This window comes from Apiospora aurea (genome assembly GCF_038362705.1).
Source record: "Apiospora aurea strain CBS 24483 chromosome Unknown utg000002l_segment0_segment0, whole genome shotgun sequence".
Classification (NCBI taxonomy): Eukaryota; Fungi; Ascomycota; class Sordariomycetes; order Amphisphaeriales; family Apiosporaceae; genus Apiospora; species Apiospora aurea.
In genome coordinates, this window is record NW_027117389.1 from 3,314,936 (window position 1) to 3,333,398 (window position 18,463).

The window sequence follows — 18,463 nt, forward strand, 5'->3', positions numbered from 1 at the left end:
AATATAGTATTATTGCCTAGCCGACTACGGTAGGTGTAGTCAAAGACCATGATCTGTGCTCATCTAGCTAATCAAAGACAGCCGATCCAATGCACCCGTTCTCATACTACTTACAGGCATCCATACTGACCTGATCTCGGCCTACCGCCTCCTGCAACCTTACGGCAGCGGGGTTACTGGTGAATACTACCTTCCTCGGAAATCCTACCGAAGGGGTCACGGAACTCCAGCAGGTCACGTTGCCCATAAAACTCACCAGCAACTGTGAGGATCATGTTGAGCGTGGCCCGGACGTTGGCTTTGGTCCTGGCGGCTTCTTCATCTTCAGCTTCGTCAGGATCATCAAGGCTTTCTGCAGGCTCCGAGGTTTCCACCTGCGCCTCATGCTCTCCGGGCTCCAGTAATTCCTCCTGGGGCTCAAGCTCTGCGGCTTCGCCATCGTCTGCTGCTCCATCAAGACCACCAAGCTGTGCTAGAAGTTTTGACTTGGCCATCTCTACGTCAGCTGTTGTTGACTCAATCTTGGGTTGTGAAACGGCAGATACTTTCCCTTCATCCATGTCCGAGTCATCTGGCATTTCAACGTCGGATGGAGATGTGGCGTCATCGACTGCACCTTCTGGTGGCTGTGGTGTTGATTCCTCCTTAACCGGAACAAGAGATACAGGAGGCTTTGCAGTCTCGTCGTTTGCTTGGGTTTGGCTGTCTTGGTTGCCAGTCCCAGCACCATCCTGCTTGACCTGGTCATTTGGCGAATTATCCTCTCGGTCAGGTGCAATGTCATCAATGGAAGCCGGTTCGCTTGAAACATCGTCCAAGTCTTCGTCGACCTCGAGGTCCACCCCGTCACCTTCGTCGCTGTCTTTTGTCCCACGGACATCGTAATCTTGGTGCAAGATTTCAGCTTCCGCCAAGCTTACCATGAACAAGACTGCGCGTTTGCCCAACTCCCGTACCCAGCCAATCTCCTGGTAGTAAAGTTCGCCTTTGTCGGGGAGGCGCGCCAGCAAAGCCCATAGCCAACGACTAGTCCGCTCGTGAAGCTCCTGTCCTTTCCTAAAGAACTTGCCAGTGAGGATGATGCGCAGTAGGCGGATCACGCCGTCCTTGTGCATCGAGGCTATTTGAGCAGGCAGAGGATCTGTGTTCATTACGCGACCAGCCCACTGCCGAAAGGTGTCCGGCGATGCGCCGAAGTTGTCAACCTCTGTAGGGTTGTCGAAAGGTAAGGATGCGACAAGACTGTTGGGCGGAGTGGAATGCAGGATTTTACGGAGATTCAGATATTGCTGTATCAGAGAGCCGTAGTAAGCTTGGTGGATCTCGGCAATGTTGCTGTTGCGAGGGCGGCCAAGGCTGGCGTCGTCACTGTATTCCTCGTCATAGTCGGCGTCCTCTCCTCCCGGGCCGTCTGCAGCAGTTTCCCCTAGCTCCTCATTTTCGTCATACTCCTCCTCGCCGTAGTAATCCTCGGGCAGGGCCGTGTATGCACCGTCCTGGTAGAACCCTCGAAAATCGCCCTTGCCGTCGGCGTAGATGCTTCGGTCGACCGAGTCATTGCTGGGGCCGATGGGCTTGGATGCCACAAGCAGGTTGGGGATGCCGTGGGCCTCTGTCCTGACAGACATCAAGTATGTCAAAGCATCCGTCTCGTCTTCCCACTCCAAGTCATCGTCATTGGGTATGGTGGGATCGCGGAGGTCGCCAAATGCCGTTCGTTGGCCGTAAGTTTGGTCGACTTGCGACGAGTGTTTGTTTGTGCTTTGTCGCTGTCGCTTCGACGTGGATCGCGATGAATCGTCCTCGGCCTGACGTTTGGAGCTCATACTGATGTTGGCGCAATGGGTGGGAGTCCAATCTTTGACGTGGCAGATTGGATCTAAGGCGTTAATCGTATTCCCGATTGATGAAGGTTGCTTGGTTGCACTCCAGGCAGGCACTGCGCTAGAATACCGAACGCCGTTAATGATTGTGGGTCCAAGGGTCTTACTTGCATTTCTACAGCAGCCAGCGCAGTATCTTAGCTGCCATACATGTATAAGTCGTAGGATCTGAGAGACTGGCTGCAAGAAGTCAAACAACATTTAGATTTTGAAGCAACAAACAGACAGAAGAAGTAGAAATTGCATAAACATGTACACATCTGCTGAAAAAGATGCATACTAAACACATTCCCCTCGTACTACCATGTGCAAGCTGATCCTCAGTGTGCACTTTCAATCTTCAGGCAGACCAATATTGATTGGCACCCTCGCTAGCTGCCAGCTTCAACAAGTCCATATTCGAGCTGTAAGGGATCCCAAAAACCCTAACAATCGGTGAGAGTCAATGGTTCAAAGACTTGGAAGTACCTTAGGATTGGTGTGAATGGTTCATGTTGATTCACCAACCACTAACACAGCCCGGATGACTCACTAAGAAATAGAGCATACGCCCCAAACAGCAGGAACGCTCAAATACGTGAGTATTCGATGAACGATAAAGCGAAGAACAACCATCCTGCAATCTCCCATTTTCCGTCCATTCCTCTACGGCCGAGGCAACTCACACGACGATTCCTATCATGAAGCCCAAGAAGCCCATCGAGCTCGATGGCCGCACCGGTGAAGGCGGCGGTCAATTGGTCCGCATGGCCGTCGCTCTGGCGGCCGTGACATCGCAGCCGATCCGCATTACCCACGTACGCGGCAACCGTTCCGGCGGTCGTGGAGGAGGTAAGTTCATGTCCCAAGGGGAAAAAAGAAGTAGACAAAAAAACGTAAATAGTGACTAACACATTCCATCAGGTCTCAAATCCCAGCACGTAACCAGCATAAAGTGGCTCGCCAAAGCCACGGGCGCCGAGGTGGAGGGTCTATCAGTCGGCAGCCATACCCTCGAATTCAGGCCCTCCCTGACTCCGCCCCAAGCGATGGCGTCCGCAGAGCAGAGGAAGCTAACCATCGCCGCGGACTCGGCTGCCGCCAGCACCCTGCTCATATTCCAGGCCGTTCTGCCGTACCTCTTGTTCGCGGCCGGCGGCGACGGGGCGCCCATCGAGCTCGAAATCCATGGCGGCACCAACGTCTCCTTCTCGCTCTCGTACGAGTACCTGGACCAGGTCCTCCTGCCCACGCTGGAGGCGCGGTGGGTGGGCGTGCGTGTCGAGCGCCGGCTGCTGCAGCGCAGTTGGAGCACTGGCTCGACCCGCAAGGGTAGCATCTGGTTCCGGATCCACGCCCTACCACTCGGCCAGACCTTGAAGCTGAAAGAAGCAGAGCCCAAAGACAGTAGCTCGACGTCTGCTAGCAGGGACGACGAGTTTACAATCAAGCGTATCGACGTCAATATCCTGACACCCACCACGCTCCACGCGCCGCTCCAAGACGCCCTGGCGCGAGACCTCGATACCCTGTTCCCCGGCGCCGAGGTCAACTTCAAGGTCGTCGAGGAGAGCGGACACGACGCGCGCATGTACGTGCTCCTGGTGGCGCACAACACCACCGACGACACATCTTCACCCTCTTCTCGCCGATGGGGCCGCGACTACATGTATGCCAGCAAACGCAAGAACAAAAGCCCCACCACCCTAAGCAGCGAGATCTCGCGCCACGTATCCAAACAGCTGTATCAAGAAGTAGCATTGCGCCGCGGCGCCGTTGACGAGTATCTGCAGGACCAGCTCGTCATCTTCCAGGCGCTAGCCGAGGGCCACACGAGTTTCCCCCGTGCCGACGAGGATTACGAGGAGGAGCCCTCTGGGAATTCTTGGAGCAGTTCTGCGGACGTGGACGGTGTCGATGCTGCTCTGCGGGTCCTCGACCTGGCGGCAGAGAAGAAATTGAAAAGGGACAAGAGGACCGCAGAGCCTTTCGGCGACGGCAGCATGCACACGAAGACGGCGCGATGGGTGACAAGCGAGATCTTGCCAGGCGTGAAGTGGTTTAACAGGGGCGGTGTCTGTGAAGGGGTGGGCATCTCGTTTCGCTGAATGGCGTATGAAGCGCCCCTTTTCTCTAATACATAACTTCATGATACCCGCTCTAGAGCGTTTTCCCGTTTGAGACCCTGGGCCATACATGTCCACGGGCCAGTTGGACTCAGTTGAACAAATATATTACGATCGAGACTAATGCCCCTGAATAAAGTCTAGTAGCGGTAGTAGTAGTACCAGTGAACACCCAAACGCCGTGACGCCCTCCATGCCTCTTCGTGGCGGGTATCAGGGGCCAGATGCTACGCAATAGCCCTCCCACTATGGAACAACTGCACGCAATGCATCGCTATATAAAACATACCAAAAATGAGAACTGCACACCTCCCAAAGGACGCTCAGCTAGAATCAGATCCACCGTTGACTTTATTCCAAACATGGCCGGCCTTGTCCTTCAACCAATCCCACAGTTCTGTGATACTCTTAAAGTGATGAGTTTCCTCTGGATCCTCGTCCGGGTGAGGCCGCTCCGGAGGTCCCGTTTCGACTGGGTTGACCCCTAAGGGTTTCGAGGGACTGGCCACGGCAGTATCAGCTCCAGAACCTTGTGAAGAGCTAGCCTTCACAGGATCTACGCCAATTGGTGGCGTCGATGTTGGGTTCTGAGCGGCGGCCACCGTGGTAGTAACAGTATTTTTAACCGATGAAGTGGTGGAGACTGTGGTGGTTGTTGACGCTGCCGCCGGAGAGGAAGTGGTCGTTTCTGGATCCTCGAGCTCTTCGATGCCGGGCTCCGAGCCATGAAGCCCAATAGGCTTGAGAGGCAGACGAAGGGTTCCGTTGTTCGGCTTTGGTTCCATGCCGACGGAGTCGCAAAGCATGTTGTACACTTCAATGTTTTCTGGAAGATTGGTCAGCAGGTTTGTCTTTAGTATTACACATATGCACTTATTGGTTTGGTAAAGTGACTCACGAAATGCCTCGATTTTGCTGTTAGGTTCATGAGGGAAGGCAGGGCCGCGGGCAATGAAAATAGCTCGCATCAAGGGGTGCTCATGATCGTAACCATGCAAACCGCGTGGGTCATATTCCAAACCCTTGGCTTTGGCATCCTTGATATCTAACTCTTCCTTCTTCACGATGGCCCATCCTGCCTTAGGGATGATCCAGAGTGGAGCGATGCGGTCGTTCTTCGAGAAGTGGTAGCGTTCCGGCATGTCCTTATCCTTGAGGCGCACCTCGTAGTTGGGGTTGTCTTTCAGATTGCCCAACGCTTGCTCGTAGAGCACCTGGAGGTCGGCCGGGTTCTTGGGCCGAATGCCAACCAAGGGCCAGCCGTCGACGTGTTCCACCTTGGCGAGGTCCACCACATCGTCAAGCTGTATCATGCGAGAAACATCCGTCGTGGCCATGCCGTGATCAGAAACGATGATGACATTGACAATGTTTGTCAGGTTTCGTTGCTCCAGCCCATGGAACAGCTGATCGAGCATTGTGTCCACGTCCTTGATCGTGGTACGGATTTCGGTGCTGTTGGGACCATACTTGTGACCGTCGGCGTCGACATTGGGGACATAGGCGGCAATCAGCTGGGGCCTCATGTCACTGACGTCAACCCCGGGATTCTCCATGCCGGGCATGTCCAGCAACCCCAGGAGCCTGTCGACCTTTCTGGGCAACTTCTCTTTGCCCTTGTAGGGGTCCAAGAAACTGGGTTCCATGTCCATGATATGGGCTTCGCTGCCAGGCCACATATGGACGGCAGAACGGATACCTTGAGTCTCGGCGGTCACCCAAAAAGGCTCGCCGTTCCACCACTCCGGCTGCATACTTCTTGAGGGATCTGTATAATAGAATTCGGCCTGAAGCTCGGGGTCCCAGAAGGTATTTCCGACGACTCCATGGCTTTCGGGGTAAAGACCCGTAGCAAGAGTATAGTGATTCTGCGCCGGTTAGCTCCATTCCGGGAAGAGGTCAGGAAAGCGATAGGTGACGGCGGTAACTCACGGGAAACGTTACTGATGGGAACGAGGGTAACATGTACAAGGGCGAAACGCCCTCTTTGACAAAAGCATTGAGCCGGGGCGTCAGGCCACGCTGCAAGAAGTCCGCCCGGAACCCGTCAAGACTGATGATTATCGAGGTCGGGGCGAAAAGCGCAGTCCCATTGCTGACGAATTTCCGAGTCTCTCGCTTCTTGTCGACGGAGATTTTCCATGCGAGAAGGACGAGGAATGCGAAGCCGACAGCAATCAGCGTGTAGAGGAACAGCCACCTCTTCCATCGCCTCTTTTTGTCCGTCCTGGAATGCAGGCTCAGGTGATGGCGGTCGAGCTCGTCGCTGCCCTCTCGATCGCTGCTGTCACCTGTAGAGCTGCCCTCTTTCATGTCGCCCGACTCCATCTCGTACATCAGCCCGGCGTCCTCTCCGTGCCGGGCGTCCTGCAGCAGCCGGTCCTTCTTGTTCTTCCGCCGCGCCCGCCGGTTCTTCCTTCTCTCGCCGCGGTCTTCGCCGACGAGGGTATCGGTCGAGCCGCCTACGCCGATGGCGTCCAGGGGGCTGTTGGAGCGGCTTCGGCGCAGGATACTGAGCGGGTTGGGGATGACCAGGTTGCTGCTGGTTCGTCGCAGGCGCTCTCGCTCTCGCTCTTCCTTCTTGGCGCGGGTGTCGGCGACCAGCCGGTCCATCTCCTCCTCCTCCATCAGCACCAAGCGGTCGCGCGCGCGCAGCTCCTGGCTGTTGCGGGCGCGGGCCAGCACCTCGTCATCCTCGCTGTCGGTTTCCTGGTCGCTTCGATTGCTGTGCAGGGACATGGCGTCGTCGTCGTAGTTGACGGGTGACAGCAGGTAATTGCTATTCTCGCGCCGCGGGGGGCCGCCGGTGATGTCCAAGGGCTGCGGCTTCGGCATCGTCTTTGTACCGAAATGAAAGACCTTTTCTGGAAGCGTTGGGGTTGATTCATGGCAGGCACATCAATTCAGGGTGGATGCTGAGCCGATGCCGTTGAGATACGTATGATTCTCGATGGATCCTTAGCTAAGAGCAGGGGCTTGGGGAAATAACGAATAGCGACTGGGATCAGGGGTTACTCCAGAATTAGCTCCGTGCGCCCCCTTTAGCCTCTTTAGCGAAGGGCCCAGGCTGTACAGTAGAACATTGCGGACCCTTCAACAATGGTGACAGTGCCTAATAGATGTATTGGTGCGAAATAGTTCAAGAAGCGTCTAAATGAGACAATCGATCGTATTTATCAATGGAATGCTGGTAAAACTCGGCCCCTGGCGTTATGTCTACCATATTTGACGAAATACGGGTTCATTGTTCGTATCAACAACGCCGCATACTGACACTGACTGCACGATGTAGTCCAGGCTACGTCCTACTTGCGTTACCTACTTTTAGATAACCTACATTTGTAACATACCTACAGCATCAGTCTGAGATTGCATGGTTCAAGAAGCCGGCTGTGCCGTAACGCACAGCGTGTGCATATTATGATATTTAGACGCTACATGACCAAGATTGAGAATCTCGCAAACTTACATCTGATTATATACAACAGGAATGCATGACTCCAGCTCAGGGCGCATCTCAGGAGGCATTAAGGGGTGTCTATGTACACCTATGATGACTTCCATTGAGTAATTGTACATCTTCATGACGGCCGTGAAGGTTGAAGAGGCGGAATATATGGAGACTGATCGAGCGCCAGCGGTTGAGAATCTGTCTGCGAGCCTTTCGTTAAGTATTATGTTGCCTGTGGCTTCGTCGTTTGTTTGACTCGCTCTCCAATGGCGCCTTCCAAGCCTTCAATCTCTAGCTATACGTTGAGATAGTATGCCTATTAATAAAAGCAGCATGATCTGCTTCAGCAGGCCAGAGTTACTCTCCAGGAGGTAGACCTTGGCTTCAAGTAACACTGCAGATCTTATTCATGTCGGTAGGCTTCTCGTTGAATTCTTCCTGGCCCGAAAGAATCACACGGGAGGGAGACCACGTTGATGGAAAATGGAGTTTCCGTTTCCGAGAAACCGGGGGACTCTCTATGTCCGGACTCTAGCACGAAGAATTTCGCCAAATTCCGGGAGTCGACGAACTCCAGACTTATGCTGGTTCTGTAATATGAATTTCGTGTTGTATGGCGGAAACGGGCTCCGCGTTCGCTTCAGCCTCTAGTTTTTGCCTCCTCTCTTCACTCGAATCGACCATCTTCCGCAGCGTGACCATTCGCCTCTCGAACTCGTCCACAAGAGTGGAATAGCTCTCGTTGTCCTTCTCCCTCTGTGAACCCCCTATACTGCTGCCAGAACCGGATCCCTGTCCGCTCCTGTTGGAAAGTCTCAACTCGCTTTCGGTGCCGGCGGCGACAGGGGCAGCCTCGATACCATCAATCCTGAGCATCAACCTGTCGGGCTTCTGCGAGTTCTCGGCGTGGTCGCTCGGTCTGGCGCCCTCGGCTTCGGATGGCGGGGCTATCCGGCTTAATTGCGCGTCGACGACAGCCCAGGACGGCGTGAGGCTGGACGCCCAAGACACTTTGTAGCCGCCATCGGCATCTGGCTCAACATCCAGGAGCACCGTCCGGTTGTTAGACCTGGGATCTGACGTGGACTCGTCCACGTTTAGTCCGTGCTGTTGCGCGAGGGCTTGCGATAGAATGTCGGGGTCGTCGTCGTTGAAGATGTAATGGACGTGCGGATGATGCGTCGTCCGCGTTGATGCGTTGGAGACGAGCGTGTAGATGGGCGCGAAAGGCGGGCTTTGCTGCTGTGCATCTTGGTCGTGCTCGGCAGCGGGAGGGAGTCCTGGCGAGGAGGAGGGCTGCAGCTCGTGGGTGGGCGAAGTCGCATTAGCGGGATCCGTCATCTTGTTGGAATTGTTGGGCGGCAGAATCAGAGGGGCGACGTGGATGTGGATGCGGCGACTAGGCTGTTGTTGGTGATGGGGAGGAAGGCGGCAAGAGGATGCTGGGCTGAGCAATGGTATTGGCGCATCATGACTCCAGCTCTAAGGTTTACATTGGAAAGGAAGCTTGGGTTGGATGCGATGGGTCCGGAATCCAGACAAGTTGGCTTGCTGGTTGGATCGAATCGGACTGGAGGGAACAAAACGAAGCGACACGAAACGCGTGCTGTGCAATGCAAGTCAAGCTTGAAAGTAACGTATTGGAGCTGCTGTAGTAACCTTAGCTCGCACTCGTTCGGTGTAGGTACAACAGCAGACAGGCGTGCAGAACTGATCGCCCGTCAGTGCTCTGTCCTGGCTGGCTGGGCTGCGTCTTAGTGCCGCCGTCACGAACTGCGGAGAAGCCGAGTGGGTTCTCATTCAAGTAGGGGTGGGAGTAGGGGAGCTTCTATCTTATCGCTCCGTGGGGTAGCTGTTCAGCCGTCGAGCGAGGCCCGCTCGAGAGCCCCCTGCCTGTCTTGTATGTGCAACACCTGAGCCCCTGAATAATACAAATCATCTACCTGGGATTGCCAGGAACATTTCTTCCTGACATGAACACATATTAGATTCGCTTATTATTGTTGTACGTTGGCATAGTACGGCAGCGCTAAGAGTCCAACAAGTGTCAAAGAGAGAGGAATATAACTCTGCTTGGCGGTGTCCCCTTTCATGGGACAGACAGCCCTTCCATGTCTTCGTCTCTGGCTAACGCAGCAATTGCTGCCTGATCAACTTGTATAAACCATGGCTTACCCCAAGGAGAACGTATATCTCAAGCCAACTCAGTATACCTATGCTACGTGACTATTCTCCTCGTGTCTTCTCGGTCTGACACCAATAGGTCGTAGCATACCACCACAAATGCCCCGGTGGTTTGATGTCTGTCCGTAGAGGCGAGTTGATTCTTTCTTGGATTAGGGGCCCCGAGAGCACCTAGGCTACCATCCCTCAAAGTCATATCGGATTCCCTACTGATCTGCTCGCTCATCGCGACATCCACAAGAAATACTTGGCCCCATACAAGTAGGGAAGCAGGTCACAGTGAGCAACCAACCATTCCTGTAGGTAGGGAGCAGCGACTGTTAGATACAGCTTGAGTCTGTACAGACTCTGGTGGTCTCCGACCGTGTGTGATCAAGCCAGATACTTAGCAATCCAGGCCAAGCATGGCCATCTCACTCTACTCGCAGACCATATGCACAAGCAACATCTGACAGTCTGGAGGCTTGCCCTCAAAGTCTCAAATGCATAGCAGCCATAGGAGGTCTTCAGTTGTCGGCCATGACCATCCCTCCCGGCTGCTGGCCTTCCTGAGGCTGTTGGTCATCTTGTTGTTCCTGCTGTGGGTCGAGATCCGAACCCCATTCAAACTCTGACATATGTGGTCAGCTATACCATGACAGGGCAGACCAACAAGATACAATGACTCACTCTGTCTGCACATGGGACATTGGCCTTTGGACGATTCCTGCTTAATCCACTCCTGGATGCAGTGCTTTGTACGGTCAGCTAGATTAATTTCCCGGAGCAAGGTTCATCACAGACCATATGAAAGTTGTGGCCGCATTTTCCAGATACTAAATGCCTGTCAGAATTGAATGATCCGTGGTGCTGTGAACAAGGTTTGCATGAAAATCGCCAACTCACAGAGACTGCAGTCATCTCCAGGATATTTGCATGTCGGACAAGTGCCGTCAAAGTGGACTTGACAGATACCGCATACATCTTCCTCTGGCAAGTTCCAGCGCCAGCTCGCTACGGCATTCCACTGCTTGATCTTGACCTTCATGTTGGGCAAGCGGGAGTTGTGGCGGAGGAGAAAGGAGTAGGGGGTATTCGTAGTGTCGAGAGAGAAGACTTTGTCAATACGACAACGACCCTGTTTCAAAGAACCCTGTATGGGGTTCTCGCTTTCGAATCTTTCCAGTGAACTGATGCTGGGATATATGTAGTTCTAGATCCAAGCAATGACATCGGGCACATACACCAGACCTCAAGCACATGCAAGTTGCAGTAAAGTGAGTCTGCATGAATTCCAGCTACTGGTCAATCGAATAGCAGGCTCCATCCACCATCATCCAGGGAAGCACACTTGCGCTAGGCCAGAAGCGCCGTAGCCCGATCCCCAGCTCTGAGCTCCAGCTGCACGTTTGCAGCTCCGCCCACTACTTAAGGTGTCAATCCAGGTATCAACGCTGCTCCATGTTTGGATGTGCATGTGGTCGACAAAGAATTCCATGCTTATCTGCAACTGCGATCCTCAGGTAGGAAATACGAGAATCACAACTCCATACCTCCTGCCACAATTTGATAAGCAAGATTAGAGAAAATCCGGTAGTATATGTTGATAAAATCCCGACATCACGTCACTTCACTCGCATCAGTCCCAGTAGCAGTCCTCATCCCGACAAAGAATTACGCAAGTGATACAAATTCGTCCAATAGCACCCCCGCAGCCTGATAGCAACCCTCCCTCCAACCCTCCTACTCCAAATCAATTTTCAATTATTGGCTGGGTAGCTCTCAACCTCCAGCTCCAGCTCCAGCTTCCTGTTGACGTTCAACTCTGCTTTGCGACTCTCAACAATCCAGGGCCTTTGTTTGCGACGAGATTCCCTCCACCGAATCGAGGTGCTTGCTCCCTCGCCATCTGCGCAGAGAACTGTCAAGTCCACTTGCTTGCAGCAGCAGCAGCAGACTGCGACGATAGACATTATTGACCTGGTCCCGCGGTTTCCGCGAAATAATCACCGTTATCGGTCGGAGGAACCGGCACAAAGCCCGACTGCGCTCTATTTAATCAATCAACGGCCATGGCCACTGTCGCAATGTTCCGCTCACCAGCTCTGGTGCGGCATACATCCACGATATTTGCGGGGTCCAAATTCACCATGTCGCGACGGAACCTCTCCTCATATATTGTCACGCCTAAAGAGCTGGCCGAGGCGCTCAAGAAGAGCCCTCCCTCTCCAATCAGTCCCGAGCCACGTGTGATTCCGCTCTGTGCAGCCTGGTTTCTCCCCAACGACGAGCGCAAGGGCATTCAGGTCTTTGTTGAGAAGCGCATCCCGAAAGCCAAGTTTTTCGATCTCGATAAGGTCATCGACAAGCGCAGCCCGTATCCGCACATGTTGCCGAGTGCCAAAGACTTTGCGGCAGCTATGAGCGAGCTCGGCATCAGGAAAGACGACACAGTTGTGGTGTACGATACAAAAGAGCTAGGAATATTCAGCGCACCGCGCGTTGGCTGGACCCTCAAGGCTTTTGGCCACGCCAAGGTTCATATTCTGAACAACTTCAAGCTGTGGGTCGAAGAGGGCCACCCTACAGAGAGCGGCGAGCTCTATAGTGTCGAGTGCAGTGCGTACCCGATTCCCAAGTCTGATCCGGAGGATAATGTGGCTGGTTTTGAGGAGGTGAAGGAAGTTGCCTTGGATTACAACAAGGAGGGTGCCGAGGGAGTGCAGATCCTGGATGCCAGACCAGAGGGAAGATTCAATGGTACTGCACCTGAACCGCGGGAGGGTCTTTCCTCCGGACACATGCCCGGCGCGATCAACATCCCCTTCAGCTCTGTGCTGGATCCTGAGACCAAGGCTTTCTTGCCGGCCGATCGGCTAAAGAAACTTTTCCAAGAAAAAGGGGAGTCGATCCGGAGAAGCCAATTATCTCGTCATGCGGCACTGGAGTTACTGCTGTTGTCATCGACACAGCACTTGAGGTGGCAAACTACGGATCTCCGGAGAAGCGAAAGGTCTACGACGGCAGTTGGACGTAAGTAACCCTCACAGATGGCAGTGGCATTAATAGCAACTAACAGTATAGCAGGGAATGGGCACAGCGAGTCACGCCTTCCGACTCTCTCATTCGCAAGAATGAGTAACCGCGATACCATTTTAGTTGCAAAGCCGAGCTGAAACGGTTATTGATTTGAACGACTAGATACCCTCCTTACTAAGGAATTCGCGATCCATTGTTACGAATGAGCAGCGATGTCTATTTATGAGTTTATCTGCGGGCACAAAGTTTGTGTGACCATTTTGGGACTCAGCCACTCTACTCATTGCATGCGATTTGGTCCTAATTATGGAATGTTTATATCGGAATGGGGATATGGGTGCGTTCTGCGTTGAGGCAGTCTCGGTACAGTAAATAGGGGATATGCTTGCCTGCGAGCAGTGAATTGAAGTTAGCAGCACCAATTGTTAATGATGTTTATATCAGCCCCGAGACACTCAACAGAGCATGTTATGCAATTCCGTTAGAGCATGTCTACAAAATAAAACCGAGAGCATGATCATGCGCAAACGCGACCGCATGCAAGTGAAGTGGTTTCGATCTACCTAGGTTCAAGACTCATACACCCTACACAGCACTAGCAGTGTTGTCCCAGAAGCCCTGAGCCGGCATCTCGGCGATTGCTTGTACGTGCTTGTACGTCGAGGTAAGACGGTCTGCGATGGGGTTCCCACCGAGAGGATAGTGGGGGGTTGTTTGAATATAGCAAGGAATGTATAGGTATCCCTACTTTTATTGACACAATACAGCCAATAAGGTATCATCCGGTCTTGATCAGAGTGTTGAAGTTGTAATCTTGTTCAATCCGTCTGCTGCATTGTCTCTGGTATTCGTCAGATTACATAAGCTTACAAGAAACGCCGTGGCCTGATTGGCTACTGGCGGATGTGCAATTGCTTGAGGCTGACAGCTGCAGCAGATGCCAAAAGCAGCCCCACCGAAACAGCCGCACAGACCACACACAGCTACCAAGTACTTTAACTTGTCGAGAAAAATAGCCCTAAAGGCCAAACCCGGTAGGACCCCGCGGACCGGCGCACAGCTGACATTTTTCCGTAGATTTTCTGAATTGGTTGTTTGGTGTGGATTCGTGCACTCCAAGCCCAGGGAATTAATTTCGCAACCACGAAAAGGAAGAGCCTACGACCCAGCGCGGCCATCTACATCTCGACAATCCCACCCAGCCAATTCCCTTTTCCCGCCCAAACGAAAACACTCGACAAATAAGTCAACATGGCTGACCGTGGTGGCGCTGCACCTGCTCGTGGAGCCGGCTTTGGAGGCCGTGGAGATCGCGGCCGTGGTCGCGGACGTGGACGTGGTCGCCGCGGCGGCAAGGGCGATGAGTCCAAGGAGTGGCAGCCCGTTACCAAGCTCGGCCGTCTCGTGAAGGCCGGCAAGATCAAGTCCATGGAGGAGATCTACCTGCACTCTCTGCCCATCAAGGAGTACCAGATTGTCGACTTCTTCCTGCCCAAGCTCAAGGATGAGGTCATGAAGGTGCGTTTTTTTACAACACAATTTTTTCTTCTTTGCGACGGGCGAAACGCCTCATTTGGCCTTGGAATGAAATTGGGGCGATTTGGCCAAACGTCGAATTTCTGCGGGGGGATCAATAAATCGCTAGACAACGTTACTAATTCGTTCTTTTTCCCCGACTACAGATCAAGCCCGTCCAGAAGCAGACCCGTGCCGGTCAGCGTACCCGATTCAAGGCCATCGTCATCATCGGTGATTCCGAGGGTCACGTTGGTCTCGGCATCAAGACCTCCAAGGAAGTCGCCACTGCCATCCGCGCCGCCATCATCATCGCCAAGCTGAGCGTCATCCCCGTCCGCCGCGGTTACTGGGGTACCAACCTTGGTCTGCCTCACTCCCTGCCCGTCAAGGAGAGCGGCAAGTGCGGTTCCGTCACCGTCAGAGTATGTGGAACCCGCCCGGAAACAACTACTAATATCCAGGAGAACGATTGCTGACCTTGTTTTGCAGCTCATCCCCGCCCCCCGTGGTACTCAGATCGTCGCTTCCCCCGCCGTGAAGCGTCTCCTTCAGCTGGCTGGTATTGAGGACGCTTACACCTCATCTTCCGGTTCCACCAAGACCCTCGAGAACACCCTGAAGGCTACCTTCGCCGCCATCTCTAACACCTACGGTTTCCTCACCCCCAACCTGTGGAAGGAGACCAAGCTCATCCGCAGCCCGTTGGACGAGTTCGCCGACACTCTCCGTGAGGGTAAGCGATACTAGAGAAGGAAGCAGAGGGCTGTGTCTTTTTCGGGAACTCGGCGTGGGCTTAAGGCTTTGATTTGTACTGCATTGGAGGCCGGACATTCTGGTCATACAGGGATCAGATACGAGGTTAGCAAAAAAGCATGGCTAATGAAATCTGACGTTTGACAAACAACTCACGCTACGTTCGACCGATCGATATCAATGTTGTGAATGCCGTCATAGAGGTGATACATCTGGGTCATTGTGTCTCTACCAGCAGAATTACCAGAGCACGATGTCTTCTAGCCAGTGTACTTGTTGGTTGAGCTCTGTGTCTGATGCCAATTGCTGCCAAGGTCACAGTTGGGCATGCCGATCACTGATGCCCCATCTTACTTCACTGGGACCATCTTTGGAGATCGCCGAATGGCCAGGTCTAGACGGTTGGTTTCACGAGTAACTTTTTGTGACTAAACCGGTGCTGGTGGGATACCCCCGAATGCTACTTCCCATTTCCGATTTCCGAGATCAATTTCATCATGTGCCTGCTGCTCCGAACTAACGTTCTTGTCCGGGCAAGCACCGATCTTGGAAGTTGCAACACATAAGTGCAAGTAAGTTGATATATTTCGCAAGCCGTGTTACAATGGCCGGTTCTTGAAATGGAGCTCTGCTCGACCATCTCCCCCTTTAATGTTCACCAACGAGGTGTTTTGGCTTCTGCCCTCCATCTCCTATCGCTTTTTGGTCTCTTTGGACTTTATGTTATGGTCACTTGAATTCTCCTTGGATTAGCACTTCTATCTCTTCTTCGTACCATTCAATCGAAGCAGATATCTGCCGGTCAGCCAACTTCTTCCAGCCGGATGGCTCCCAGTTCTCCCTCTCGGAGGATATTGAGGCTGGGTGCAGTAGTGGTCTTTTTTGGTTCTTTTCTTCTATTTGACGTCTAAAACCACTGGCTTCCCGGCCTCCGAGCTGCTACGGGGTCACGATCTCGCTCCTGCGCCTGCGCCTCCCTCTCCGCTTGGCCGAAATGAAGCCCGTGATATCCACCAGCCCGCTGAGGGACGACGACACGTTGAACGCGATCTAGGTGGTCTTGCCACCAGGAACGAGGGTGTGCCCGGAACCCCATCAAGTCTCCAGCACGGCGTTCCCAGCGCCTTTCCGTCGTTTGTGGCCCGCTTGTCTACACTCGTACCCAACGACGTTGCCAAGGGTCAACAACGCTTTGCTTCATCGCTGAGCACTGCGGCTAACCCCGGAGGTAAGATCTGAAGATGCCACTCGCATAGGGCGCCGCCGGACTAAACTTTTGGGTGTAGCATCTGTTCCTACTGTTGCCGCTTCCTTCGCCACGACTGCTGGTGCCCAAGGCGTAGAAACAATTACTACCACCAGTACCGTGTACATGTGAGTTGGCAAGACCGTCCTCAACAAAGAGTGGCTGATGACTGTCGAGCAGGGCCAGTGTGACAGCTACCTCCACCATCTCGATCAACTTCCCATGTCCAGCCTCGTCTTCTTATTCGGCAGGCCCGCAAACTTGCAATTGCCCCTTAGAGACGGTCGACTCCCAAACGTGCAACTGCCCTCTGCAATCGATCGAGCCGCTGACTTGCAATTGTCCCGTGCAGCCATGCGGCCCGCAAACGACGACGGTAGCGCCAGACGGTCAAGGAACGGGTAGCGGACCTTGCCCTGGTTCCGGCTATACCTGCGATGACTGCATCAACGGTTGGTTCTGTCCACCGCCGCAGACACCGGCGCAGTCAGGGCCGAACGGCTGCTTTGGCTGGGCATGCGCTCATTGCAGTCGTGGGTGGTTTTGCGTTCCTAGACCAACCCAACAGGGCCCTACGATCTCGAGCACGGCATTATCATTGATTCCTGTTGCTGCCACATCGCCACTCCTGCGTAGCCCTTTGACAACGGCCACTACACAGTCGGCTGGGCCTAAGGCGACTATCCAAAACGACGCTTCGGGGTGGACATATGCTGGATGCTGGGCAGATCAGCCCCATCAACCGGTGCTGGCCGGGGCACCGGAAGTCAGTTTCGGCCAGCCTCTCACCAACGACAACTGCGTCCGACGCTGCTTAGTCTCGGGCTATACCCTCGCCGCGACGTCGTTCGGCGACCGGTGCCTGTGCGGCCAGTTCCTCAACGGCACGCAGAAGCTCGACGACGCGTCGCAATGCTCGACGCCTTGCGCTGGCGACGACAGCCAGGTCTGCGGCGGCGACTGGGCCCTCAGCTGCTACAGCCCGGACGGCCAGGCCCGGGGCTGGGCGCAGTTTGGCGAGCAGCCGGACCCCGAGGTGCTGGAGCCGCCGGCGGTGCTGAAGCTGGCGGTCGGAGGCGTCGGGGCGATGGTCGTGACGGTGCCGGATAACGTGTTCCCGGCGTCCGGCGCGGACTTGGGGCAGCTGCAGAGCCGGTATGGACAGTCCACCCAGCAGCCCGAGGCAGTTCTACCAAGCGGCGTATATGGTCCAGGGCAAGGCAGCTCGACTACTGCTTCGACATGCCAATCGCTCTCCGAGCCGACTACTGGGATTGGGCCTGGCACTACCTCTCCAGAGCCTGGTGGACAAGGGGGCACTTCTTCACAATCCAGTGAAGGCTCTGAGCCATGTTCAACGACACCGACGCCGTTGACTGTGACGGGTATGCTCACTACTCCCTGTACGAGCACCACTACAAGCGCGCCATGCTCTGGGGTCGATTCGAATCCGACTTTGACGTTAAGTCCTGGCGCTGGTGGTATAGTTCCTAGAGGAGGTCGCACCAGCACCAACGGCCAAGGGCAAGATGGTACGCCGTCAGGTTAGGGACCTGTTGCAGCAGACCCGACTGAGGGTGCCTACATATGGCCATCGGGGATGGTGCCCTATGGCGACGTTCCGCTGGTTACAACACTGGCACATATGGTTTCGGTGGAAGCAGCCAAGATGGCGCAGGCTTCCGGTACAGCGGCGTAACGTGAACGGGACCTTGTAGTGGCGAGCGAAAGGGGGCGCCGGCTCCGAGGTTGTTCAGACTGCGCCTCCAAGCTTTAGATGGGCCCGAGAACGTAGGACAGACTGATTGGAGGCTGAGAAGGTAGCTAGTTGGCTTCTAAATTATGTTGGCCTATCCTTTTTAGATATGAGCAGGTTACCCCGTGTAATCTTATTCTTTGAAGTTGTGCCATGAGCACTGAAGGCCTGTTAGCTTTTGTACATAATGGGACATGACGTCAAGGTCTGGTTCAGGTCAGTATCCAAGGGCCGAAAGGGGTATTAGAGTTAAGCAGGGAGATAGCTGCCTGAATTGGTGAACCAAATTGATTGGTATCTATAAATAACGTGGTTTACCACTACGCGACGCATATCACTTGGCGACGCACCTTTTCTACTTCTCGACTTTTTTATATAAATTAATTTAATTATAACGCTTGAAATTAATTAAAACTACTCGCTATCCGATTTTTCGCTTAATTTTATATTTTTTTTATATATTCGCGTATTATAACTTATCTCGCCGTAAATATTATAGCGCTTTTTACCGGTCGCTCTCTATTTTAACGAATCCCTATTTTTATTTTT

General features: G+C 53.8%; 8 protein-coding genes across 8 annotated transcripts; 4 read left to right on the forward strand and 4 right to left on the reverse strand.

Annotated features, from left to right (window-relative positions):
• Positions 1-173: 173 nt before the first annotated feature.
• PG986_003401 (uncharacterized protein) lies at positions 174-1,826 on the reverse strand (the record flags this gene model as incomplete). The annotated part of the gene is made up of 1 exon (XM_066839623.1): positions 174-1,826. One exon carries the CDS (start codon positions 1,824-1,826, stop codon positions 174-176), a length of 1,653 nt encoding a protein of 550 aa, XP_066704687.1.
• A 737-nt stretch (positions 1,827-2,563) lies between these two features.
• On the forward strand, positions 2,564-3,970 carry PG986_003402 (uncharacterized protein; the record flags this gene model as incomplete). The annotated part of the gene is made up of 2 exons (XM_066839624.1): positions 2,564-2,714; positions 2,787-3,970. 2 exons carry the CDS (start codon positions 2,564-2,566, stop codon positions 3,968-3,970), a joined length of 1,335 nt encoding a protein of 444 aa, XP_066704688.1.
• Positions 3,971-4,311: 341 nt separating this feature from the next.
• Positions 4,312-6,823, reverse strand: PG986_003403 (alkaline-phosphatase-like protein; the record flags this gene model as incomplete). The annotated part of the gene is made up of 3 exons (XM_066839625.1): positions 4,312-4,814; positions 4,887-5,856; positions 5,921-6,823. 3 exons carry the CDS (start codon positions 6,821-6,823, stop codon positions 4,312-4,314), a joined length of 2,376 nt encoding a protein of 791 aa, XP_066704689.1.
• Positions 6,824-8,018: 1,195 nt separating this feature from the next.
• Positions 8,019-8,780, reverse strand: PG986_003404 (uncharacterized protein; the record flags this gene model as incomplete). The annotated part of the gene is made up of 1 exon (XM_066839626.1): positions 8,019-8,780. One exon carries the CDS (start codon positions 8,778-8,780, stop codon positions 8,019-8,021), a length of 762 nt encoding a protein of 253 aa, XP_066704690.1.
• Positions 8,781-10,129: 1,349 nt separating this feature from the next.
• On the reverse strand, positions 10,130-10,650 carry PG986_003405 (uncharacterized protein; the record flags this gene model as incomplete). The annotated part of the gene is made up of 4 exons (XM_066839627.1): positions 10,130-10,233; positions 10,293-10,356; positions 10,407-10,438; positions 10,509-10,650. 4 exons carry the CDS (start codon positions 10,648-10,650, stop codon positions 10,130-10,132), a joined length of 342 nt encoding a protein of 113 aa, XP_066704691.1.
• A 1,102-nt stretch (positions 10,651-11,752) lies between these two features.
• PG986_003406 (Rhodanese-like domain-containing protein) lies at positions 11,753-12,744 on the forward strand (the record flags this gene model as incomplete). Its single annotated transcript, XM_066839628.1, has 3 exons — positions 11,753-12,533; positions 12,575-12,635; positions 12,690-12,744. 3 exons carry the CDS (start codon positions 11,753-11,755, stop codon positions 12,742-12,744), a joined length of 897 nt encoding a protein of 298 aa, XP_066704692.1.
• A 1,148-nt stretch (positions 12,745-13,892) lies between these two features.
• Positions 13,893-14,906, forward strand: PG986_003407 (40S ribosomal protein uS5; the record flags this gene model as incomplete). Its single annotated transcript, XM_066839629.1, has 3 exons — positions 13,893-14,159; positions 14,324-14,581; positions 14,649-14,906. 3 exons carry the CDS (start codon positions 13,893-13,895, stop codon positions 14,904-14,906), a joined length of 783 nt encoding a protein of 260 aa, XP_066704693.1.
• Positions 14,907-16,595: 1,689 nt separating this feature from the next.
• Positions 16,596-17,707, forward strand: PG986_003408 (uncharacterized protein; the record flags this gene model as incomplete). Its single annotated transcript, XM_066839630.1, has 2 exons — positions 16,596-16,610; positions 16,820-17,707. 2 exons carry the CDS (start codon positions 16,596-16,598, stop codon positions 17,705-17,707), a joined length of 903 nt encoding a protein of 300 aa, XP_066704694.1.
• Positions 17,708-18,463: the final 756 nt, after the last annotated feature.